The sequence below is a fragment of the Bison bison genome, unplaced genomic scaffold, assembly GCF_000754665.1.
Source record: "Bison bison bison isolate TAMUID 2011002044 unplaced genomic scaffold, Bison_UMD1.0 scf7180017864158, whole genome shotgun sequence".
Lineage (NCBI taxonomy): Eukaryota > Metazoa > Chordata > Mammalia > Artiodactyla > Bovidae > Bison > Bison bison.
Window position 1 is genome coordinate 3,497,076 of NW_011494730.1, and position 22,310 is coordinate 3,519,385.

Genomic DNA, 22,310 nt, shown 5'->3' on the forward strand with positions numbered 1-22,310 from the left:
GTCCTTCACCATCTCCCAGAGCTTGCTCAAACTCATGTCCATTGAGTTGATGATACCATCCAACCATCTCATCCTCTGTCATCCCCTTTTCCTCCTGCCTTCAATCTTTCCCAGCATCAGGGTCTTTTCCAATGAGTCAGCTCTTCACATCAGGTGGCCAAAGTATTGAAGCTTCAGCATCAGTCCTTCCAAAGAATACTCAGGGTTGATTTCCTTTAGGGTTGACTGGTTGGATCTCCTTGCAGTCCAAGGGACTCTCCAAGTCCAAGAAGACTCTCAAGAGTCTTCTCCAACACCACAGTTCAAAAGCATCAATTCTTCTGCTTTCAGCCTTCTTTATGGTCCAACTCTCACATCCATACATGACTACTGGAAAAACCATAGTTTTGACTATATGGACCTTTGTTGGCAAAGTAATGTCTCTACTTTTTAATATGCTTTTCTTCCAAGGAGCAAGGATCTTTTAGTTTCATGGCTGCAGTCACCATTGGCAGTGATTTTGGAGCCCAAGAAAGAAAGTCTGTCACTGTTTCCATTGTTTCACCATCTATTTGCCATGAAATGATGGGACCGGAATACCCCCCAGATATTAGTTAGGTCTCCTAAGAAAGGAGAAATTCCTGAAGCACTGGGAATTTGTTTCAAAGGATTGTGGGCTGCCCAGGACAATCCCAGACACATCCCTCTGTTACGACCCAAGACTTTGGCCTCTCACCCTTATTAATCTCATTAATTGCCCAGTTCATGAACTGGCAAGACTATGTAGGACCCACTGGGGCTCCCTTAGCCAGTTAGCCAGGCCCCAGACTTCTGTGTGTTTGGACCTCTGTTGGAAGTGTCTTGGGAGGCTGGCATGGGGAAGTCAAGGATCATGTATATTGAGGCCTCCTGAGTTATCCACAGAGAAAATTCCAGGAGGAAGAAATGCTCCAAAAAGGAAAGGCATACATTTTGCATCCAAATACCCAACCAAACATGCATTTGCCCCAGTCTCTTTGGTGTTTTGCATAAAGCTCCTCCCTCTAGACAGTTTTACAGGACACAAGGCTAATGGTGTTCTTAGGGTCTATATTATCTATTTAGGGATCTTTGCTCTCCATGGGAAAAGGAAGTACGAGGTAGGGGAAGAAGAAACCAGAAAGCCTTCAGCATCTCCTACTTACTAGCATATGTAACTAACCACAGTTAAGTCTCCTGACCCAAAGCACAGAATCCAAAGTCCTTTCTCCTAATTTGTAATTATCCTTCTCTGAAGTTGTGTTTGCAAAGGCTGGGAAATGACCTTATAGAAATATAACAAAAATAATTCTTGTCAAAGCTACATCACTGAGCTTTAAAACCTCTGAAAAGCCTTGTCAACCCTGAGATTTCATAATTTTTTGACTTCCTAAGTCCTCATCCTGCATGTGGAAGAAGAGACTTTTCCTTGGTCACATCACAGGTCAAGGGGACACTGGAAACAGGCTGACACTTGGGGACATGAAAAAGTAAGAAGCAAGAAAGGAACCTTCAGAAAACATGAACCCCACTCATTGGGGAATGTGTTTCATGAAGCTGTTTGATCTCTGATCCTGAACATTCTGAAGAACAGTTTGCAATCTCCATTTCCCATGTCTTCCTCAAGGATGACAGACTCTTAGGAGACCAGAATCACAGACAGACCTTTCCTGGAGACCTCTGAGGACAGGATTAGAAGTTATTCTATAAGTACTGAGGCTGAGGAATGAATGAATCTTAAATACCTTAGATAAGAAAGTGAGAGATGACAAGAATAGGTGATAAGGAAGTAACGCTAGATGTGCCCTAGTGAGCAGACTGTAGTTCTTCCAGTCCTGAAACTTACAGATACCTTTTGCAGCAGCATCTCCTGCCAGTCCTAAACACACACACACACACATTCAGAAGTTCCAAGGTCAAAATTTTGAGCCTCATTCAGTTCAGTCAGTGCACCCAGATGATGCAAAACAGAAGTCGTAAGTCTCTGGGCCATCAAGGACTTGCCGAGATTCCTGGCATCTGAGACACACTGCAGGAAGTTAACTGCCCGTCTCTGCAGCGTCATCATCTTGCTGATGTACCTCTTCAGTAAAGAGTCAACAGTTGCCTCCTGCCCCCATAGTGCAGTATTCTATGCCAGACTTCCTTATATTGTTGAAACAGAGGCTGAACACTTCAGAGGAGGCTATTCTGTCAGATGATGCCCAGGACTGGAGAATCCACCCTGGGCCTGTTGTACATAGTGCTGGCTCCAGCTGAGGCCAGCTAGCCAGTGGGGGAGTCAGAGCGATTCACTGTCAGGATTGCCTTCAAGCGGACCCGGTACAGCCTGTTGCATGAACTACATCTGGAAAATGTCAAAAGATAAGAAAACCTGGCCAAATATGAGGGGCTCTCTTTTCTCATATTTTTGAAAGGCTGAGTGAATCCCTCTTCCTTGGTAGGCAGTAGAATGGGGAACATGGGGTTATAAGAATACTTATATTCTGAAACTAGACTAGGAAAGGAAATAATCCCAAAACTGAGAGGCACATACATCAACAGTAGATGACGAGGTACATGGCTTAAGCATTTATTTATACCAACTAACCAAATGTGGTCTTTGCAGTTGTTCTTTAGTCACTAAGTCATGTCTAACTCATTGCAACCCTGTGGACTGTAACCCACCAGGCTCCTCCGGATTTCCCAGGCAAGAATACTGGAATGGATTGCCATTCTTTTCTCTAGGGGATCTTCCTGACCAAGAAGTTGAACCCACGTCTCCTGCATTGACAAGCGGATTCTTTACCACTGAGCCACCAGGGAAGCCCCAAACTGGTCATTCAGATGTTTCTTTGATGCCTACATATGTGGATTCATGAGGAGATACACTCCACATCACTTGGAAACTATCTTCTCATGCAGTTGCCATTTAGCTCTCAATTTTCTTTCTCCTTCCTCAAGCTCACCATGACCAAGTCTGACCTAGTGGTGTGTCCCATGAATCTCTGCATCCTGAGATGCGCTGGCTCCCACAGATAGTAGATAGCTTTATCTCCTGTTCTCTACCTTCCTTCATCTCTTGGGTCTTTAAAACTCTCTTGGGTGGGTTTGCACAAGATCACAAATCAGGTAAATGCAGAAATGTGGCAGGAGGCAGAGGGCAAAGAAAGAATGAAATGAGAGATCGAAAATGTTTAATCCAGAGCTCACCTGCAGAAATGTGGCAGGAGGCAGAGGGCAAAGAAAGAATGAAATGACAGATCGAAAATGTTTAATCCAGAGCATAATCTGTGAATAAGAAAGCCTCAGGTAAAGGCCCAGGATCTAAATTCAAGCTTGACTATTGAGCAACAACTCTGCTCGAAGTTTGAACTTTATTCTCTCGGCAGTGGGAAGCCAGAGGAGGTGTTTCCACAGGAGAGAACAAAAATCAAATAGTTGTGGTTGTTCATTGTTAAGATTTAAAGAGAAAGTGAGGATGCATTAGAGGGAGAGTTTAAGAGAAGGGGATATTAGTTACAAGGCTCCTGCAGTAAAGTTCAGGCAAGAGATGTTGAGCATCTGAGCTAAGACAGTGGGACAGGGAATGGAGAGGGTACCGGATCAGCAGATGGTGGAGAAGAGGTGAAGGGGAGAAGGTCAGCTTGGACCACACTGGCGCCAGCCAAGAATGGAGGCAGGACTTCTTCCACAAAGGCTTCCCTCTGCCTTCTTTCCCCCCGTGTGGTTCGGGCCCCAGGGCCTCAAGCGTGACCTCAGATCTATGTGTCATTTGGCCACTGAGTACTCAGACAGGAGCCTGCTCCGGTGACTCAGGCACACACACGGTTTCACTGCCCTCTTTCTTAGGGCGCACTGCTTCCCCATAACAGAGCTCCAACATCTTTCTCCCACTCTGCCACTCTCTTTCCTTCCCTGCTAAAAGCAATGGGTTTTTTGGTTCTGGTCCATAGGAACCAGCATAGGAGTCTGTGGTGACCCTGGCATCCCGGCCCACGGCATCCGTCTGGGGGACAGCTTTGCCCCGGGCAGCCTAATGCGCTTCAGCTGTGAAGCTGGCCACGTGCTCCGAGGGTCATCAGAGCGAACTTGTCAAGCCAACGGCTCGTGGAGCGGCGTGCAGCCTGAGTGTGGAGGTAATGTATGTGACCATTCTGCTTCTCCCCTTTGCCTGCCCCAAGGTCTTTCCCTGTTTTCCTACTCCCTACTGCCTGCCCTCACCCACACAGATAAAATCAAAGGCTCCATTTAAACCCTTAGCCAGGTGGAGAGTGGACATCAACAGAGAGTTCACGTTCATCTCATTAGTAATCCAAGGGCAAACATATTCCCCACCCTAACCTCAGAAGGGAAGATACCAGGATAAACTTAAGTTTTGCAGATTTGTTCACTTGTTTCCATATAGCTTCATTCAACAGCCATGTGCCAAATGATACTAGAGACACAATGGTAGCTGAGCCAGACACGCCTTCCCCTCTGGAGCTTACAGTTTAAGATTAAACGAACACCCAAAGTGCCAAAAAACATACAAAATCCAATTTTACAAATCACTTTAAAAGTAATATAAGCCCTTAATGATGGTTCCTGGGATGGCCTCAGTGGGGGAAGAGGAAAGACACACGATACAGTCATCATCTAGCAAGGGGGAAGTGGGAATGGAATAGAGAAACAGGGAAATATATAATGACCAGGCGGCAGCACCAAGGGCTCATTAAGGTAAGAGCCATTAACTTAAAGTGACAGTCAGCATTAGTCTGGATTTTTGTTCAAGTACATTTTGCTACATAGTCTCAGACACAGGGTAGGTGAAGCATTACGTGTAATTAGGGTTTTACTAGGTAACCAGTAATTAAGCATAGGTGACTAAGGCATAAAGAAAGTGGCAAGGGAGATAAGGGTAGATACAAAGCAGTGATTGCCACGGGTGTTAGCATCTAGGCTGGGGAAGGAGGGAATAGGTTCATGGTGGAGTAAGAGGCTATGAAAAGGTGACAAGATCATTGGATTATAGGTCCCAATCACCAGGAAACAAATTCCAGAGGGAGTGAGCTAAAGAAATAAACGGCAGTGGTTAGAGTATGGGCTGCATGGACTTGAGATCACAGCATGGTCCTGCAGGGGAGATGCTCTGGCCCATGTTCGGGGACACCTGCCCAGGAAATGACACAGGTGGGGTCAGTGCCCTCTCCCACTTGTCTGTCCAAAGTCCTGCCTTTCTGGGGGTGCAAAGTTAGTTTTTATAGGATTTTATAGGCATGGTAAGAGGCATAGTAAGCTTGTGGTCATGAGTGTATTGGCAAGGAAAGAATTTACCATATTCTCACATATCCACTGTGATCAGGTTCCCTTTCTTGCCACCCAGACCCCAGGATGGAGTCAGTCACCGTGTCAGGAGGGTTCAGGGAACAGAAAGTAGGTGGCTAAGAGTTTCAGCCTGGAAGCAAGTATTTGTTGAATGACTGTTGTGTGTGTGTGTGTGTGTAACATGTACACAACTCTTACTGACTTCCCTTGATAAGCTCCCAGTTACCTTTCAAGGTTCTACTAAAATTCTTATCTCCAGCCGCAGTAAGCCACTCACTTCTTAGTGCTTTTTTCCTTCAAGTGTAGCACTTGTCACATCATATTTTAATTCATCTGTTTATAGGTAGGTTCTTAAGATAGACTGGGCTTCTCAAAGGCAGGGGTCATGGCTCGGTCATCACTGCATTTCTGGTACCTAGGGAGCACAAATACTTGTTGAGTGGATGGGTATTAGGGCCTATCTGATCTACAAAATGGTTCTTGTCATTTGGGGATAATTTTGGGACTTTGGGACCATGTAAATGTCATAAATACTTACAAAATAAAATTAAATGAAAAATTAGAAACAAGTAATCTCTATCAAAAATCAAAATGGAAACAAATGAACTTAACCATGTGTCAAGCTGGTGATTTAATAACCCAGAGAATTATTTCAGTTGACTTGAAAAAATGAAATTTGAATATGGTATATATATCCTAAGGACAAAGAACTGCAATGAAATCTTAAACTGGTTCTAAAACTGTATGGTTTTAGCAATCATATTGCTGGTGGTCAAATTGGAGTGAAAATTCTGAAACTATTACATATATAATACCATACTCTATATGGATAAAGCAAGTTAAAATTATTTATTGTCATTAAGAACCAAGATTTTAAAATAAAAGATGAAAAAGTTAAGGAAAAATTCTTAATTCTAAACTTGGCTTTGTAATATCAGTATAAACTCATAATGTATTTTCAGTTTGAAAAGTTATTTTCCCAATCTAAAAGTCTAGAATCAATGACCAGCTCCATAGCAATGAGTACCCTTAATGCCCAGACTGTAGGTTTTAAACCCATTGTCCATTAAAAGGAACCAGAGCTGTTTAGGGAAATGGCTGATTCCAGGACTGGGGCAGGAAACACACAAAATTAAAATGGAAACTCTGTCACTCCAGCAAGGAATCTGCCAAACACAACTGGGTCATGTCAGAGGAACTCAGGAGCCAACTTGACAGGGTTTCCATTAGTCAGAGATGGAATAATTTGAATGTCAATAAAAATAAAAGTGACAACAGAAGGCAACATAACAAATAAACTTAAATCTGTGAATTTAAATGATTGTCCTTTGGAGCTTGCTAGGGAACCAACTAATTAGCCTCATATATGATGTTTTTTTTTTTAATCAAGCATTAGTCCAACCTTCCTGTGTGAACTCTATTTCAGGGTAAGCAAATATTTGATGATGGGCAAGTTCTTTATTAAAGAACCCGAGGTAAAGCAGAAAGAATTGTGGAATTGATCAACAGGGATCTACTGTATAGCACAGGAAACTCTGCTCAATATTATGTGGCAACCTAAGTGGGAAAAAACTTGAAAAAGAATAGATACATGTGTATAAATAACTGAATAACTGTGCTTTATACCTGAAACTCTCACAACATTGACAATCAACTATACTCCGATATAAAATAAAAAGTTAAAAAAATAATTTTAAATTTTTTAATTTAAAAAGAATTATAGAATTAAAATTATACCATTTCTTTTTTTTAATTTAAATTTATTTATTTTAATTGGAGGCTAATTACAATATTGTATTGGTTTTGCCATACATCAACATGCATCCGCCACGGGTGTACATGTGTTTCGCATCCTGAACCCCCCTCCCACCTCCCTCCCCATACCATCCCTCTGGGTCATCCCAGTGCACCAGCCCCAAGCATCCTGTATCCTGCATGGAACCTGGACTGGCGATTTGTTTCTTATATGATATTATACATGTTTCAATGCCATTCTCCCAAATCATCCCCGCCCCCCTCGCCACAGAGTCCAAAAGACTGTTCTATATATCTGTGTCTCTTTTGCTGTCTCGCATACAGGGTTATCATTACCATCTTTCCAAATTCCATATATATGCATTAGTATACTGTATTGGTGTTTTTCTTTCTGGCTTACTTCACTCTGTATAATAGGTTCCAGTTTCCATTTCTATCCCCTAATGAATCTGGTCAACTATATTTACTTTCTATTGAAACCATTAAATGGCAACTAATAGGAGCTTAATAATGCCAGATAAGGCAGGCAGACGTGACCCACTGAGCATCCTCAGCATCACTAACAAGGAGGCAACCAGACATTCTGTGCCTCTAATGTGATGTGATAAGAAAAACACAAAACCACATGCGAAGTACCTTTGTCAAGAAGTAGAACTTGACTGCGGTAATGACAGAGAAGCATTCTGAACAGTGCCTCGTTCTCCACGTTAGTAAACTCCAGGAAGTGGGAAGTTCTACCAGTTAAATGCCCTGATTTCTGTGACAGATAAATTATAGGAGAGGGTAATCCAGTAACCTCTGGATTCAGAGAGTCTCAGAGACATGCCAATCAAATGTCACGCATGGACCTTCGTGATTCAAACAAATCAACTCTTAAAAAAGAATACAGACAGAGTCTTGAGGAAAACTAAGCACTGCTTGGCTATTTGGTGATATGAAGGAATCGTTTAAAATTTTAGGTGTGATAACAAAACAGACATGGTCTTTAATTTTTAGAAATCTTAAAAAAATCCCTCCAGGTCTCTGCCCCCCTTCTGAGGGTAAGATGATCAGACACGGGAGCATCCCAAGAGGGATGCTTTCAATCACAGGCTCCTGATGTAACCTGTGGCCTCCACTCTGGGCAGGACTTAGACTAACCCCGGGGGATGCCTGCCCTTGTTCTGATGAGTAATGTGTTCTTTTGGCTTCCTAGTGATCTCTTGCGGGAATCCTGGGACTCCAAGCAATGCCAGAGTCCTGTTCAGTGACGGCCTGGTTTTCTCCAGCTCCATCGTCTACGAGTGTCGGGAAGGCTACTATGCCACAGGCCTACTTAGCCGGCACTGCTCGGTCAATGGCACCTGGACGGGCAGTGATCCGGAGTGCACAGGTGAGAGCCTCTGGACTGCATGGCAGTGGGGCTCCTCCACGCCAGAGGAGAAGGCTGTCTGCTAGAGATTGGGAAGACTGGCTGGCGTTGAGGGACTTGACCCTGAATGAGGATCATACAAGTCGCCTCCATTTACTGAGCACGTTCTGTGGGACTGCCACTGAGCAAAGTGCTTTGTTTTCGGATCTTTTGATGCTCACCACAATCCCCTCCCTGTGAAAGTAGGAAAGTGAAAGTCACTCCGTCGTGTCCAACTCTTTGCGACCCCATGGACTACATAGTCCATGGGATTCTCCAGGCCAGAATACTGGAGTGAGTAGCCTTTCCTTTCTCCAGGGGATCTTCCCAACCTAGGAATCGAACCCAGGTCTCCTGCACTGCAAGCAGATTCTTTACCAGCTGAGCCACTATTAGCTCTACTTTCCCATATGAGACAGATGAGGCTCAAGAAAGCTTCAAAATACGTCATTGCTATTTTCCAGTCTCTAGCCAGTTCCTGGGGCTTTCTTTTTCTCTTTTAGGGCAAACCCCCAGTGCTGAGCCTGATTCTCTATCTACCTTAAAGCTGCTGCCATCTGTCATCTTTGTTAGCTCCGTTTCTCCCTTCAATCCATCCCCACCCCAGCCTGGCTCCTCTTTCTTGCTTCTCTTAAAAGCAACTCTAGACCCTTTTCCTTGAAAAGCAAATCGCTGTGGGGCCCAGATGGAAGGAAGTGATTATAAAAGGGAATCCTATACAACATTCTCCCTTTCAGAGTCCTAGCTGTGCATCCAGGCTCCATCTGAAATCCCCTGTCAGCTTCACTGTTGTTCCGAGGTCAGAGCTCACCAGTCCCCACCCTCACTTGAAACCGTAACACAGGAATAACCACTGCATCAGTCACAAGGCCCTGCTCCTAGTCCACTGAGCCCACGGAGGCCTCCTGGGCAGAAGGGCAGTCAGTAAGAGGCCCTTCCCAGCAGACAGATTGTCTTAGCAACACATCTTAGGTCCACCATGTGGTCCATCAACACATCTTAGGCTCTTCAACCTGGAAACCTCCCTCCCTCTGGTCCCCAGCCTCATTTACGAAGGGAGCCCCCTGAATATTTCTCTTAGAGGAGTGGGCCTTACATGAACAAGACGGGTTTCCCAGCCCAAGTTGCTGGGGTGTGTAAGGATGGTGCGGCAAGGACAGGGGTGTAGGACAGCCTTTGCAGGGAGACTTGGCTACGGGGAGTTAGAATGAATGGCACCCCAACTGGGAACCTGGGGGGAGATGCGACATCCCTTCTCTGACAGTTTTCCTTCCCAAACGTGTGGGGAGCGATCGGGATGGTGTTGGGATGCTAAGGAGGAAGGAGTCTGTGCTGGGAGTGAACGAGGCTCTGTCTCCATCCCCTAGTCATAAACTGTGGCGACCCTGGGGTTCCAGCCAACGGCCTCCGGTTGGGCAGTGACTTCAGGTACAACAGAACTGTCACCTACCAGTGCATCCCTGGCTACACGATGGAGTCGCACAGGGTGTCCGTGCTGAGCTGCACCAAGGACCGGACGTGGAATGGCACCAAGCCGGTCTGCAAAGGTGTGTCTGGGGGCTACAGATGTGTGGACACAGGGCTGGAGCAGGTACAAAAGCCTTGAATACCCATAAGGGAGGGGGTGAGGAAGCAGAGCCCTTACGTCTTATCTGGGGGTGTGTGAGGTGAGGAGTGGTCCCTGAACATCTACAGGGAGGCAGTGGGAAGGTCCTGGGCCTTGAACCTGGAGGACAGGATGCAGGAAAGAGTGCGTGGTTGGAAGGTGCAACGAGACCGAGCTCCCAAGGGAAGAGGGGTGGCTCCTGATTGCTCTCACTTAGCCCGGGCTCCCGGCAGGCCAGTTGCCTCAGTGCCGACGGCAGCCCTGGTTCCCCAGGGCAGCCCCAGCACTCCGCCTACCTTGGTCTCCCCCAGCTATCATGTGCAAGCCGCCTCAACTCATCCCCAACGGGAAAGTGGTGGGATCCGACTTCATGTGGGGCTCAAGCGTGACGTACGCCTGCCTGGAGGGATACCAGCTCTCCCTGCCCGCAGTGCTCACCTGCGAGGGAAATGGGTCCTGGACCGGAGAGCTGCCTCAGTGTTTCCGTAAGTCACTCACAGGGGGCCTCCAGGGCACCCATGTGCTGGCTCCTCTCCTTCCCCGCTCAGAACTCTGCTGCTGGAAGGCCTAGAATGAGGCTCCCCTCTCCAAATCAGGGAGCTTTGTCAAAGACCACCATTAAGAAAGGAAGGGATCTTAAAGGAAGAATGTGAGAGTATCTTCATTGAGCCCTGGCTTCGGTCACTCGGTGGCGTCACAGCGGAGGGAAATTAAACCAGATACGGGAGATGCTTCTTAACTGGAAAAGCTGTTAACTGGATGGGATAGAACCCAAAGATGGAGTCGGAGGTGGGCAGGTGGGGCAGTGCTAGAAACATGCCTGACTTCAAGGATGAGACCCTGCCCTGGGACACTTGTGATTTTCCAGTGAGAGGATCATTTCTTATCTACCTGCCCTGATTATGTCTTGAAGAGCCCCAAGTCCTTTCCAGGGCTCATTTCTTACCACATCCCCCAGAGAAGGAGATTCCAGGTCATTTATTCATGTCTTACCCCATAATTGGGCTCTGGAAGGTTTTCTCCGTGCCCATGCTTTGGACAGATGGTAGGACCTATTTTTTCTTTCTGCTCGGCATTTATCTAATGCTGCAGAAAACTGTCGACATAACCCACGACACTGTTTGGGGACCTCTGAAACTTTACTTCAGTTTGGGAAATTGCAGCAGAGATGAAGGCCAGTAAAACTTGACCAGGAAAGGCAGCATGAGGTTTATGGTTAAGCCTTTAGGCCTTGACATTCCTTCTAGGAAACATGAGGAGGATAGCAAGTCTCCTGGTTCAGTCTGGACACCTTGCATTTTCTTGGGAAATAGCTGAATTGCTTTTAAACAATGAATCATGGTTATCATTTCTAAAAATGTCCCAAATCTGAAGATACAAAGAAGAATGAAATAATCATCTGAACCCTCACTTCCCAAAGATAACCAGTTAGGCTTGTCATTACACTTCCACACAATCACTAAGCATTTTTGCATGTATAGCAGTATATACACAATTTTCTACAAATCATGCTGTTCACAACTTGTATTCATTGACAGGCCATCAGCTCCTTGCTCTGTCAATATGTACTAATCTATACATCATCTTTTTTAATGGTTTTAAAAAGAATTCCTCTATTATAGATGCCACACCATTTTAATCTTCACCTACCGGTGATAAATTTGGATCTCTCCAGTTTAACCATGTTACAAACAGTTCTGCAATAAACAGCTTCAAAAGGAACATTTCTTTACCCTTGCGGTGAAGCCCTAGGAGTGAGGATGCTGGGCCACCCAGCACACTATACTTCTTGATACATGTTGCCAGAGTGTCTTCTAGAAAAAGTACTCCTATGTACACTCCCACCTGAAGTTGATGAGAATATTTCTTGACTCACACCCTCATAAACAATTGATTTGGCCAATATTATTAATATTTACCAACCTGAGAAATTTTAAAAGATGTCTAAGATTTTAAGATATCTAAGCTAAGATTTTAATTGGCATCACAGTGCTTCTTAGCAGAACTGAGCTGCCCTTTCTTTGTCATCCAAGAGTTGCTGCTTCCTGAATGTGGGGACTTTTGATCAGCTCAGCCTTTCATGGACTTCTGATTGGTCCATCCAGGCTCCCCAGATTCCAGGACCAGGCTTCCATTTGATTTTTGCATCTGATTTCCAACCTCTTGACTCTGTGTACACACACACATACACACACACGCATAGCACAAAGAATGTTCCTCAGGCTTGAAGTGATGTCTTAGGGAACTTTGACACAGAACTTTGACTTCCATAGTCAGTTTTTTAAGATCCTCTCTGCTGATCCAGATGAAATGGACACTCTTAGACCCTGCTTACTGTAGGGTAAGTGCACAGTCTTTGGAAGGACATTCGGCAATACAGGTCAAAAGCTGCAAACACACTCAAACCTTTAAAGATAATAAGTTCACTCCTAGAGAATTCTCCTAAGAAAATAATACAAGTTAAACAAAAGCCACATGTAACTTTATAATAATATAAAATGCCTAAGAAGAGAGTTGTGAGCAGCTATAATCACTTTGTACAGCATCTCATTGCAGATTTATGTAGCCGGTAAGTGATCATAATGTCATAAAAACAGGATATGTTGACAGAATAGCAAGTGAACAAAGCAAAGTCAACAGCACCTGGACACTGGGTTTGCAGGCACACACGTGTTTCCATACGGCTGGACAAACACTAGAAGGGAAGGGGCACAAAAATGCAAAACCATTTTGGGTAGTCGGTGATAGTTTATTTTCACTCGGTGGTCTGAACTTCCTGTAATGTTACTCCTTTACGTGGATATGATGACTAATAAGCATTTGAATCTGGAAAGGAGAGAAAGCCCCAGAGCGGCACTGAGGCAGGTGCAGTGCTGATGCAGGGCTTCTCCACAGCCAGAGTTCAAGGGGAGCCAGGAGGAGAGCAGTGCAAAGACCAGTGAGTGGGTGGCGGAAAAGGGGGGCGCGCAGTCGGAGCTCTAGACAGCGACTTGGACCTGCCTCTCTCCCCCACCTCCCCAGCGGTGTTCTGCGGAGACCCTGGCGTCCCAGCCCGAGGCAGGAGAGAGGACCGGGGATTCTCCTACAGATCGTCTGTCTCCTTCTCCTGCCAGCCCCCTCTGGTGCTGGTGGGCTCTCCACGGAGGTTCTGCCAGTCAGATGGGACATGGAGTGGCACTCAGCCCAGCTGCATAGGTGAGGTGACCGGGAGCAGGGTGTCCCTGCTGGCGGACATCCTTCTTGAGGGCCCAAGATGATGGATTTTCTTCCCTGTCTCATCTGCAAAACAGAGCAAATGCTCCTCCAAGCTCCTTAAAACAGGATGTGAAGTAGCCAGCGTTCACAGGCTGCCGGGAATCACAGTCAGCCAGGGGATGACTCGAGGGGAGAGGCCAAAAGGCAGGGCCACTGGGACATGCCTCCATCCCCTTTCTCATGTCTGTTTCTCAGGGTGTGCAGGGACCACAGAGGTTTCTGTGACCGTGGTCTGTTTCTTTGTTTTTGCAATCCAGACCCCACACTGACCACATGTGTGGACCCTGGCGTGCCGCAGTTCGGGATACAGAACAACTCCCAAGGCTACCAGGTAACGAGGTCCACCAAGCTCAGGTCTATGTGCCTCCTGTCCCTTCCGGTCACTGTCAGTCTCAGAGGACCCAGGGGCCTTCCTCAGGACAGCACTGGTGGGGGGTGGGGGGGGTGGGGGATGAGACATGGGAACCTGAAGAGAGAAAGCAGCCTGTCTCTTTAAGCCATGCTGCATGGCAGCCCCTCTCCCCACCGCCCACCCACAGAAATGGGTAGGTGTTTCCACCAATCAGAGAAGCTGGTGTGGAAGAGCAGGATTCACATGTAGCTCCACAGACACTGCTCAGTAGCCCCGTGTGATGGGCACAGGGCGTTTACAGTGAGACAGGTAGATCTCCTGTCCCCAGGGAAGCCATACCCTATGGGGCCCAGACCCAGCAGTCGGAGCAAGCAGGTGCCACATGGGAGACCCATCCCTGTCAGATACAGGCTCCAGGGACACTTCTCAGAGGGAGCTTCAAAAGGAAAGGATTTGGACCTGGATGGGCCCCTCTGAGCAGAAGGAAGCAGGAAAGGAGGGGGTATGTTCAAGGCAGGACAATGAACAGGAGCCTCCGATGTGCCCAGGGGAATATCAGAGACCACACCGGAAATGGCAGGTCAGGATCTAGCCATGCAGTGGCATTTATTCACTTAGTCCATGTTCAACATGGACTTTGTCCATGCTGTAAACTATTCTAGGCACTAGGAATACAGTGAGAACAAAACAAGCCAAGTGCCTCTAAGGGCTGGTGACGATAAATAAGCAAGATCATTTCTTCAACCAGCCAGCACTGCACGCAGCTCAATACACAGGGCTGTGGCGGGGAAGTGGGGGTGCTGTTTTAGGAAGTATAGTGAGGGGAGAGGTTTCCTGAACTTGGACTGTGGTGCCCTTGGTGAGAAGGACGGGCATACCTGGCAGGGTAGGCGGCCAGCGCAGGTTGCAGGACTAGAAAGCAGGCCCACCAGCAGGTCCAGAGGCTAACGAGAGAGGAGAAGGACGTGAAGCCCAAGTGCTAGCCTGGATCTGAAAACCTCCTTCACTTCACTTGGCACTGCCCTGTGAAGTTAAATATTCACACATCCTGTGACCCGGAGGTCCCAGTCATAGAAACCAACCCCGGAGACACTCTCATACATGTTACCAGGAGATGAGGAAAACCATGATGTGGTTACAGGGTGGTTCATCACTCAGCAGTGAGAAGGAAGGAACTATATTGCCACACAACACAGATGAATCTCAGAAACAGAGTACTGAATGTCAAAGGATACTATTTCAAGGAATATTGAAACCAAGAAAGACTGACTCTGTTTAGATATATATGTTCGCATGTGTGATAGCGGGCTTCCCAGATAGCGCTAGTGGTAAAGAACCCACCTGCCGATCCAGGAGAGGCAAGAGACACGGGTTCAATCCCTGGGTTGGAAAGATCCCCTGGAGGAAGACATGGCAACCCGCTTCAGTCTTCTTGCTGGGAGAATCCCATGGACAGAGGAGCCTGGTGGGCTACGGTCCTTGGGGTCACAGTGTTGGACACGCCTGAAGAGACTTAGCATGCACGCATGCACGTATGTGATAGAATTACTTTTTAACGATGCAAGGAAATGAAAAACACAAAATTGAAGAGATTGGTTATCACTGAGGGAGCCGAGCAACATGACAGAGAAGGAACATGTAGATAGTTACAACCTTATTGATGCTGTTCTAGCCCGTAAGTTGAGTAGTGGGCTCCACTTAAAGTGTCCATTTTATTGTGATGATTCAGGTCTATATATTTGCCATATATTCTTCTTACGCACCAAATATCACCTAATAAATTTTAAAAAGAGAAGGGCGTGAACTGGGTCAGGTCAGGCCTTGAGTCCATGATAAGCATTTTGGATTTTATTCTCCATGTCACGGGAAACCATTTAAAAGGGACTTAATGTGATCCATCATTTGAACTATCACTCAGAACCCTGAGGTATTAGGGGTTAGGAACGGAAGAACTTAGAAAGGACAGTACTTCAGCGTCTCGAGGACACAGAGTGCATAGTGGACCTAGAGAGAGTCAAAGGGATCAGGAGGCATTTTGTCGGTAGAGCCAAGAAGACTTATTGATGGATTGGATGGAGGGGCTGAAGGAAAGGGAGGAATCAGCAATGACCCGAGGGTTTTTATTTGCCCAGCTGGGTGTAGAGAGGTGCCATTTGTTGAATAAGGTGATGAAATACAAAAGCGGGCACGGAGGCAGGCCGTGTAAATTAAGTTTCACCTTGAGTTTGATTTGCTCCCGGGCATCATAGAGACATGTGAGGGTTTTGAGCTGGAAAGCAGTGTGGTCCGAGATGCACTTTAGGAAGCTGAGCTGGCAGCATTGTGCCCCGTGGGTTAGAAATGAGAGATGGAGCTGGTGGTTGCAGGGAATATCAAGTCAGACAGTGAGGGGCTAGTGGAGGGTGAGGGTGAAGCAGGGGGAGAAATGACAGGGAGGGTGGCAATTCTGCTCATGAGATAGTTACAAAGCACAGCTCTAGATTCTATAGGGGACATGTCCTGAAAAGAATTTATACATTCATGGAGGGAAGAGACATGCACAGTAATATTCTACTTCCTACAGTTCTTCACATGTTAGAAAATGCTTCCAAACCCACCCCCACATTTGTGCGTCACAACATTCCACTATAGTTGTGGGGGGGCTGTTCATCCCAAGTCTGCTCCAGAGGGGCTGAGATGTAGAGAGTTTCGTGCAGCCAGTGGACGCCAGAGCTCACAGCCAGGGTCTTCTGATTCTGAGTCAGGTACTCGGTCCATTGTAGCAGACTGAGTTATACCCCACAAGAGGGTTGACCTGGCCCAGGGAGTTGGGGGAAGCCTTGTGGAAGAGGCAAAATGTAAGCTGCCTCAAGGGATAAGTAAGATGTAATCAGGCAGAGAAGCAGAAGGGTGGGTAGCAGTAGGGTGGTGGGGAAGTAAGCAGTCGAGGGATGGGTGTGAAGCATCACTGGATAGAAGGTGATCCTGGGACCCTCCATCCCACCACAGGTTGGAAGCACCGTGCTCTTCCGTTGTCAGAAAGGTTACCTGCTCCAGGGCTCCACGTCCAGGACGTGCCTCCCCAACCTGACCTGGAGCGGAACCCCGCCCGACTGTGTCCGTGAGTGCTCCCAGATAACTCCTCTCAGCAGCTCATAACCTCCCTGACCTGGGCCTCCAGGATGTGCTTGAATGCTCTGAGTGACAGGGAGCTCACAGCTTCTCATTGGGACCGTAGTGATCTCTTTGTAGTCCTTATCCCTTGGGTCCCCCCATCCCCAGAAGATATTTCTTCACAAATGCCTTTCTGGTATTCGAAGGCAATTCCTATGCCTTAGCAAAGAAAAAGAAAGAACTTTCCCATGGCTGTAGATACCAACAGTGACAAGGCCCACCCTCAGGATGGAAATTTCGGGCTTTTGACTGTAATTATTCCCTTTCCCTCAGGAAAAGTGCCTAGATTCCCTCAGGGTCAGCTGAGTCATTATCCACATCATCTCCGTCTTGACCACTTGCATAGACATATAGGCTGGGGCGGGGTGTGGGAGGGGATGCTGGCCATGAAAGGGGCCCATAAGGGAAAGGATGGGGCTGTTCCATCGAGAAACAGGGGCATGGGGGAGAGGCCTCCTGGAGACCCCAATCTCCCCCTGCCCAGCAATGTCTTCCCTCTTATCCAGCCCACCACTGCAAGCAGCCAGAGACACCAAGCCATGCCAACGTCGGGGCGCTGGACCTGCCCTCCATGGGCTACACGCTCATCTATTCCTGCCAGGAAGGCTTCTCCCTCAAGGGTGGCTCCGAGCACCGTACCTGCAAAGCAGATGGCAGCTGGACAGGCAAACCACCCATCTGCCTGGGTGCGTGTGCCCCCTCGGTGAACCTCTCCAGGGTGGGAGGCCAAAGGGGACAGCTGAGCTGGAGTGAGAGGGCCAAAGAAAGAAGTGTTATTTCCAGAGGCTGGAAAATCTGCTTCTGATTTTCTGAGATGTTGAGTCTAGGAGATGAAACCAGAGCAATCTAAAGAGCTCATAGTGAAGCCACCCCGTTTTATCTTTCTACCTGAGCTTGAACACTCCCCCAGGTGTTAGGTATAGCTTCCCTTGTAGCTCAGTCGGTAACGAATCTGCCTGCAGTGCAGGAGACCTGGGTTCGATCCCTGGGTCTGAAAGATCCCCTGGAGAAGGAAATGGTAACCCACTCCAGTATCCTTGCCTGGAAAATCTCACGGACAGAAGAGCCTGGTGGGCTGCAGTCTATTGGGTTGCAAAGAGTCGGGCACGACTGGGCGACTAACACTTACTTACTTAAGGGTTATACTTAATCATCAGACAGAGAAAAACTCTGTGTTCCACTAAACTGGAATAGTGCATTATGCATATATGCATATCATAACCTTGATAAAACAGCACCCACTCACCGATCCCTCAGGGTTACCAAGAAGTCCCAGACCTCCCTCCTCCTGTTCTTCATTCGTCTGAACTCTTGGTTGCAGCATGTGGAATCTAGTTCCCCAACCAGGGATCAAACCCAGGCCTCCTACACTGGAAGTGTGGAGTCTTACCAATGGACTACCAGGGAAATCCCCAACTCTTCGTATCATTCTGAGAGGGGTCCCTAGCATCATCAAAGTAGTCCACCACCTGGTCTGAGAGGATAAGTCCAAGATTTCAAAGAACCCATTGACCTAATGTCGGTGAGGTGGCCTTTATTTTTCTAATAGAGCAGAGACTAGAGGCTGAACCTGTCTCCTTCCCTTCTCTTTCCCCAGCAGAGGTCCGGCCCAGTGGGAGACCCATCAACACTGCCCGGGAGCCTCCACTCACCCAAGCTTCTGGTATGTCTAGTCTAGAGCTTTGGCTCAAGAAACTGGTGTTGCTTCCTTCATCTAGTTACCCAGGAACATGCACATGAGCTTCTGAGTACTCAGTGGAAAGGCGTGGAAACAATCTGCAGGGCCCAGCAGAGTTCCCCATCTACCTCCCAACCCCAGGCAGACCTCAGGAGGAAGTAAGCTTGCGGGAAACAGAAAACTCATCCAGAAGAAGGACCAAAGCCTTCTAGAAACATGTCCGGAGTGTCAAGCTCTGGAGCCACAGACTGCCCCAACCCCTCCTGGCACAGGTCCAGGCAGTGTGTGGCCATACAGACACAGGTCCTGCTGAGGGAGCTTGCTGGAAAGGGCTATGTTTTTAAGACAGGTATTGTGTCTTTCCAAGTGTGATGTCCAGAACGGGCACAGAACTACAGGTGTGGCCTGACTAATGCAGAATTATTCTGGACTTATCATATCCTTTTTTGAACCATATTCTTTTATTTACCATATTAGTGTGTGTGTTATACAAAAAAAGATTAGATTTGGCATCAAGCTCAATTCAAGTTCCATTTTGGTCACTGACCAGCTGTGTCCTTGGACAAATAACCTTCACCTCTTGAGCTTCAGTTGACCTTTCGTTAAAATAGGATTCATGATACTCTCCTTAGAAAATTATTATAAGGATAAATAGCAGTTTTAGGAGCTGTCATTCATTTTATGCTTTTATGATTTAACAATCATTTAACCCCTGATGAGGTAAGTGGGATGGCCCCCATTTACAGAACTACAGGTGTGGCCTGCACAGGTGAGGAAGTGGAGGCTCTTACACATGGTCAAACAATCGACAGGGGAGAGGCCAAGGTGAGAGTCCATATCTGCCTGACTGCCTCTGCCCATGTTCCTATCTACAGCTTAATACTAACGTTGGTTTTCTCGCCTCTCTTTTTCCCTTTCTCCATCTTTTCAACCCCTTCCCTCTTGTTTTTTCTCCTTCTCTCTTCTAGTTCATTCACTCCCTCTTTCTCTCTCCCTTCCTCCCTCTCTCTCTCTCACACACACACTTTGATTTTTCCTTTTTCGCCATCCACTTTCTCTCTCCCTCTCTTTCCTTCCACCCATCCATCCGCTCTGACACACAGAGCATCACAAGGAGCTCAGAGCACTCCAGCCCCCTGCCCCTGCGTTTTAGACATTGGGGAAGACAGTCTAAGGGAGTGAGTTGGGGTCAGCCATCAGGTGGCCTCAGTTCTGCCAGCATGTGTGAAAGTCCCTCTCACGTCTGTTTGTTAACTCCTCTAGTTCCTGGGGATGTTTTTGCCAAGAATTCCCTATGGAAAGGGGCCTATGAGTACCAGGGGAAGAAGCAGCCAGCCATGCTCAGGGTGACTGGCTTCCAGGTCATCAACAGCAAGGTCAACGCCACCATGGTTGACCACAGCGGCGTGGAGCTGCACTTGTCTGGTAAGGTGCAAGCCACCCGCGGGAAAACCTGCCAGATGGTAAGGGTGATGGGCACACGCTCAAATGCCACTTCCTTGTGCTGTCCTGCAAGGTTCAGATTGGTCTGGTAGGCAGGGGAAGAGGAAATGTCTATTCATCTTTGTTTACATGGTAAAAGCACCACCGACTACAGGGAAATGGTTAGATGACAAACATTAGTAAATGGAAAGTAGGGGAAAAAAAAAAAAAAAAACTCTTACGAATAAAGAAAAAAGAGACAGATATCCCTAAAAACCGAACCAAAAATAGAGGCAGATAACTCCCAGAAGCCAAAGTACAGTTAATAAACAAATGGAAAAATAGTTTTAGCAATAATCAAAAGAAGTGGAAAATGTCACTTTCCACTTATTCCACTTTTTTTAAGCCATAAATATTGGTGCTAGTCCAGTAAAGGTAGTACTCTGGTCAAAGTATGAAATAGTGTAGTTGAACAAAATAATTTGGCAATTTGTATCAAGACCCAGGAAAATGAGTAGACCCGTCAATTACACTGCTAAGAATTTTTATCATAAGAAATAGTTATAGAGGGAATCAAACATTTCTGAAAAAAGAATGGGCTAATTGCATAACATAACACCTGGGAATAGAAAATTGTCTCAAAAGAAATGGATACATTAATTATAGTATGTCTGCTGGATAAAATATTATGCCAATTTGGGAGAAAGTACTTCCACTATAATGCATTTAAAATGTGACTCCAGTTTTTAAAGGAAAAAAAATATATTCATAAGAAAGAAAATTGAAAGTAATTACACCAAAGTGTTAACAGTGGTTATTTCTCAGAAATGAGACCAGGAATTAATTTTCTTTCTTCATGCATCTCTGCATTTGCCAAAATTTCCCCAATATTCAAATTTTATACAATCAGAAAAACTAAATATCTTGGAAAGCAAACGTTTGTTGAATAGAGGGGTAGATGGATGGACGCATGAGTACATGTGGATACACAGCCCTGCGTGCGGTTACAACCACTCACTCATGCGTGCACACGCGAACACAACTAATGTTCATATTCACTCAGCTACTCTAAAACACAGTCCTAAACGCGTCCACACGCTCTGGTACACGTGCCCTCGTGTGTTCCCTGCACCCACTGAATCATAAGCACACCATGTGTTAACTGACCCTTAACATATACAAAACCCTATTCCCTGTATTCTCAAGCATGCGTGTCTAAACAGGAACATAACCACAGACCAGTAATCCAGTTCTTTATTAGCACACATACGCACATTCTTGCACAGCCTCACATTTCAGCCTACACAGACTCACAGGCCACACTACACTTACCTAACTGCAGTTATGCATGGGATGTTTACAGCAAAATCTACACATGAAATCCTGCTCAGGGGCTTCCCTGGTGGCTCAGTGGTAAAGAATCCACCCGCCAACACAGGAACACACCTTTGATCCCTGCTCCAGGAAGGTCTCAAATGCCGCAGAGCAATTAAGCCCATGTGCCACAACTATTAAGCCTGTGCTCTAGAGCCTGGGAACCAAACCACAGGCTTGGTGAAGCCTGTGCACCAAGAGTCCATGCTCTGCTGCAAGAGAAGCCACTGCAGTGAGACGCCTGAGCTCTGCAACAAAGACCTAGCACAGCCAAAAATAAGTAAATTTTTAAAAATCCTACTCAGACACTCACACCCACATACCCACAGACTTGGGTTTTGAAAATTTACCAGATCTTTCAAGTGTACCCTCTGCACTTTCTTTTCCCAGGAATTTATAAGAAAGAAGATTTCCATCTCCTCCTTCAAGTTTACCAGATTACAGGGCCTGTGGAGATCTTTGTGAATAAGTTCAAAGATGATCACTGGGCTTTAGATGGGCATGTAAGTTCAGCAGAACCTCACTCAGGCCTTGACCTCCCTGTGTCCTTGCCCTGTAACTGATTCCCATGTCACTGGCCGGAAGGAGGGGGACGAAGTGGGTGGAAACTCTTAGGATCGACATGGAGATTTGGGAGGAGGGCTTCTATGGGGCCAGGACTGGGACCAAGGGAGTCCCCATCTGCTAGTGAAGTGAACGCAGGAAAACATAAAAAGGGCCAGGAGGCTGAGTCTAGAGGTTGGTGTATCTGAGTGAGACACAGTAGATTCTTAAGTGTGAGCAGAAAACAGAATTATAACCCACAAGGACCTACTGTAGAGCACAGGGAACTCTGCTCAATGTTGTGTGGCAGCCTGGATGGGAGGGGAGTTTGGGGCAGAATGGATGCATGTATATGTCTTGCTGAGTCCCTTTGCTGTCCACCTGAAACTATCACAGCGTTGTTAATCGGCTACACCCCAATACAAAATAAGTTTTTTTGTTTAAAAAAGTGGCCAAAGATGAAAAAGGAAAAGAACAGAAGAAATGGGAGGTTGGCAGC

At 46.6% G+C, this 22,310-nt stretch overlaps 1 protein-coding gene across 1 annotated transcript in view; it reads left to right on the plus strand.

Annotated features, from left to right (window-relative positions):
- Positions 1-22,310, plus strand: part of CSMD2 (CUB and Sushi multiple domains 2) — a 655,591-nt gene that overhangs the window by 629,163 nt on the left and 4,118 nt on the right. The window contains exons 58-68 of the mRNA XM_010841252.1: positions 3,933-4,115; positions 8,234-8,410; positions 9,796-9,975; positions 10,346-10,519; positions 13,056-13,229; positions 13,547-13,620; positions 16,630-16,741; positions 17,301-17,480; positions 18,395-18,457; positions 19,736-19,897; positions 21,659-21,771. Coding sequence (XP_010839554.1) covers positions 3,933-4,115; positions 8,234-8,410; positions 9,796-9,975; positions 10,346-10,519; positions 13,056-13,229; positions 13,547-13,620; positions 16,630-16,741; positions 17,301-17,480; positions 18,395-18,457; positions 19,736-19,897; positions 21,659-21,771 — 1,592 coding nt within the window. The remainder of the gene's footprint in view (positions 1-3,932; positions 4,116-8,233; positions 8,411-9,795; positions 9,976-10,345; positions 10,520-13,055; positions 13,230-13,546; positions 13,621-16,629; positions 16,742-17,300; positions 17,481-18,394; positions 18,458-19,735; positions 19,898-21,658; positions 21,772-22,310) is intronic.